Source organism: Phaethon lepturus, unplaced genomic scaffold, assembly GCF_000687285.1.
Source record: "Phaethon lepturus isolate BGI_N335 unplaced genomic scaffold, ASM68728v1 scaffold51779, whole genome shotgun sequence".
Classification (NCBI taxonomy): domain Eukaryota; kingdom Metazoa; phylum Chordata; class Aves; order Phaethontiformes; family Phaethontidae; genus Phaethon; species Phaethon lepturus.
The window spans coordinates 1-2,593 of NW_010562340.1; the positions used below are offsets into that span (position 1 = coordinate 1).

At 51.9% G+C, this 2,593-nt stretch overlaps 1 protein-coding gene across 1 annotated transcript; it reads left to right on the forward strand.

Annotated features, from left to right (window-relative positions):
- Positions 1–3: 3 nt before the first annotated feature.
- SUPT4H1 (suppressor of Ty 4 homolog 1 (S. cerevisiae)) lies at positions 4–1,952 on the forward strand (the record flags this gene model as incomplete). Its single annotated transcript, XM_010294222.1, has 4 exons — positions 4–26; positions 117–172; positions 376–429; positions 1,885–1,952. Coding segments are annotated over 4 exons (201 nt in total), but the record flags the coding sequence as incomplete, so codon positions are not given.
- Between the last annotated feature and the right edge of the window lie 641 nt (positions 1,953–2,593).

Here is a 2,593-nt window from a genome sequence, read left to right on the forward strand (position 1 = left end):
GACTGCACCAGCTCCTCCTTCGACGGGTGAGTGGGGCTGGGCCAGCCGCATTCCTCGGGGTGTCTGGGGACGCCGTGGTGGCCCTGCCTGTCCCCTCACTCCCATCCCTCCCGCAGGATCATCGCGATGATGAGCCCTGAGGACAGCTGGGTCTCCAAGTGGCAGCGAATCAGTGAGTGGTTTTTCCCAGATGGTTTGGGAGCCGGAGATCCCTTTCTCCAGCAAAATCTTCTCTGGGGCCATGGGAGCTGCTGTTTGGGCTGTGGTGTGGTTCTGCCGCCGATGAGGGGGCATCTGCGCAGACGGTGGCTGGCAGGGCTGCCTGCGCACCCGGCTGCTGCTGTGCGGGATAACTCAGTGTTTTCTTTCTCCCAGGTAACTTCAAGCCGGGTGTCTACGCAGTGTCTGTGACCGGCCGCCTGCCCCAAGGTAACGCTGCCAGCTTGTGCTAAGGGGAGGCTCCCACACGTGGCAGCTGAGGGATTTTTCTGGACACTAAGTGTTGAGGCTGTAGCCAACTCCAAGGTGACAAATTGGGTGGCGCATTGCGCTGTACCTATGTGATGAAATCAGGATTTGGGTGCTCAGTGAACGCTGTGTATTGTGAGCAGAGCACACGCCATGTCGGTGAAGGGATTAGCAAGGTGCAAGAAGGAGATGCTGAACGGGAGGGTGGTTTCAGGGTTCTGCGGACAGGTTTTCTACCTGCAGTCATTCAAGCGCTATGCCTGCCAGAAGTTGATATTGAAGATGCTGCTGTCTAAAACCTGTGATACCAGGCAGGCTGTCTGAGGGATGAATTGTGATTAAAGGGTGACTCCAGAAAGTGGGTGCATTTTCAAACTGCTCAGCTACAGGGGAACATAAAGGTTTGTCCTTAAAAAAGAGTTTTGCAGGATGTTATCTCAATCTCGGTGAGCAGATACTCCTTTCCATCATACTGCACCAAGGGCTTGCATTAAGGTGGTTTTGTGCATTTATAAATGGAGTGGAGCGTGTAGAGGTTGGCCTTATCTCTGTAATGCAGAAACTGCATCATTTGTCTAGCTGAGAGCTCCTGCCCTGTGTGTAGCCTCAGAGCAGGCTCCTAACCTGTGCCCCTGCCCACAAATGCTGCAATCCCGTATCCCCAGGGTGAAAGCTGTGTTTGTGTCTGGAGTCCCAGGCTCCTTATTTCTGACCCGAGCTCCACCATCTGCATTGGGAGGGAGCTGGAACTTCACAAGGCTTGAAGCCAAGGTCTGCTGGCACAGCTTTAGGCACATCCAAAATACCCAGGATGCAGCAGATGATGGTGTGAGCTCAGTGCAGCTGCAGGCAGGGAGCGCAGAGCAGCAGGCGGAGGGAGTACAGGTGGGAGCTGTTGTCTTTGGCCTCTCTCAGTCCATCGTTGCATCATGGGGAGGACTGAGAGGACTGGGGAGTGTGGTAACCAGCAGTCTGCACTCCTGGGCCTTGCAAGCTGTCATTTGGCTGTCCCTTGGTGCGTGGCGCTGGTGAGAGCCATGCTGAAGCCCATGGTGCTCTTCTGCTATCCCTGTTCTTAAAGGGTTACTGTGAAGGTAGAAAATGCAGGCAGGTCACAGAAGTGACTGAAAGATTTAAGAATTACCCTTAAGAGCTTGACCTGTCCAGTATAGTCATAACATTCAAACATTTTCAGGTAGGAAATAATGTAAATAAAATCTACCTGGTTCTTTCCCAAGGAGTTCTATTTAGGCATTTAAACTAGAAGAGGGAACACTCTTAACAGTTCTATTAGGTTGTTCTACGATTGTCCAGTTCTTGATCTCTGCAATGAAGGCTACATGACAGAGCAACCAGATTTTTTCAGGTCTCCTCATCCCTAGAGAATACTGAAGTGTGTTTGTCTCCTTGCTGCAGGGATCGTCCGAGAGCTGAAGAGCCGTGGTGTGGCTTACAAGTCCCGAGACACAGCTATAAAAACCTAAGGGCTGCCTGTGCTGCCTGGAGGATTCCCCAGTGCTGCGTTCGGAGAGGCACGTGGGGCACCGCTCTGAAACCTTTTATCTTTAGCGTGTGGGAAAGCAATCCTGGACTCAGAGGGAGCTTGCTGGCATGGCTCCTCTTGCTCAGTATCTCTGGACTCTGGCCATACAACAGTCTGCCCACACAGACTGTAGACATTTTTTTGAGCCTTGACAAGGGGGAGGATATGAGTAGGTCTGGGAAAGAGGTGTTTAATAGTGGTGCACAAGCTTTTTACAGTTGGTGTAGAAAAGAGGAGAGCTGGGATATAGCTGTGTAAATACTTCAAATAAAACATACTGCCTGGTTAGAGTTGAGTCCATATCTGTTCTCAGTCACTAGTTTCACCCGCAGCAGTGAGCGGGTGGTGTGGTGAGGGGTTTCGCGCTCAGCCCCCCTGCCTGCCAGACTGTTTGGAGCCTACGATTGCCATCGCTTCATATGCCATAGGCTGCGTTCCTCCCTTGAGAGGGAGATCCTACCCTGGCTGAATTGGGGTGTCCGCTGTAGGAACAAGCAGAGTTGTTTGTCTGAACAAAACAGAGCGATTTGTGCCATACAGCTCATGGCTGGATGGAGTAGGTAAGAGGACCTTAAGTTTTTC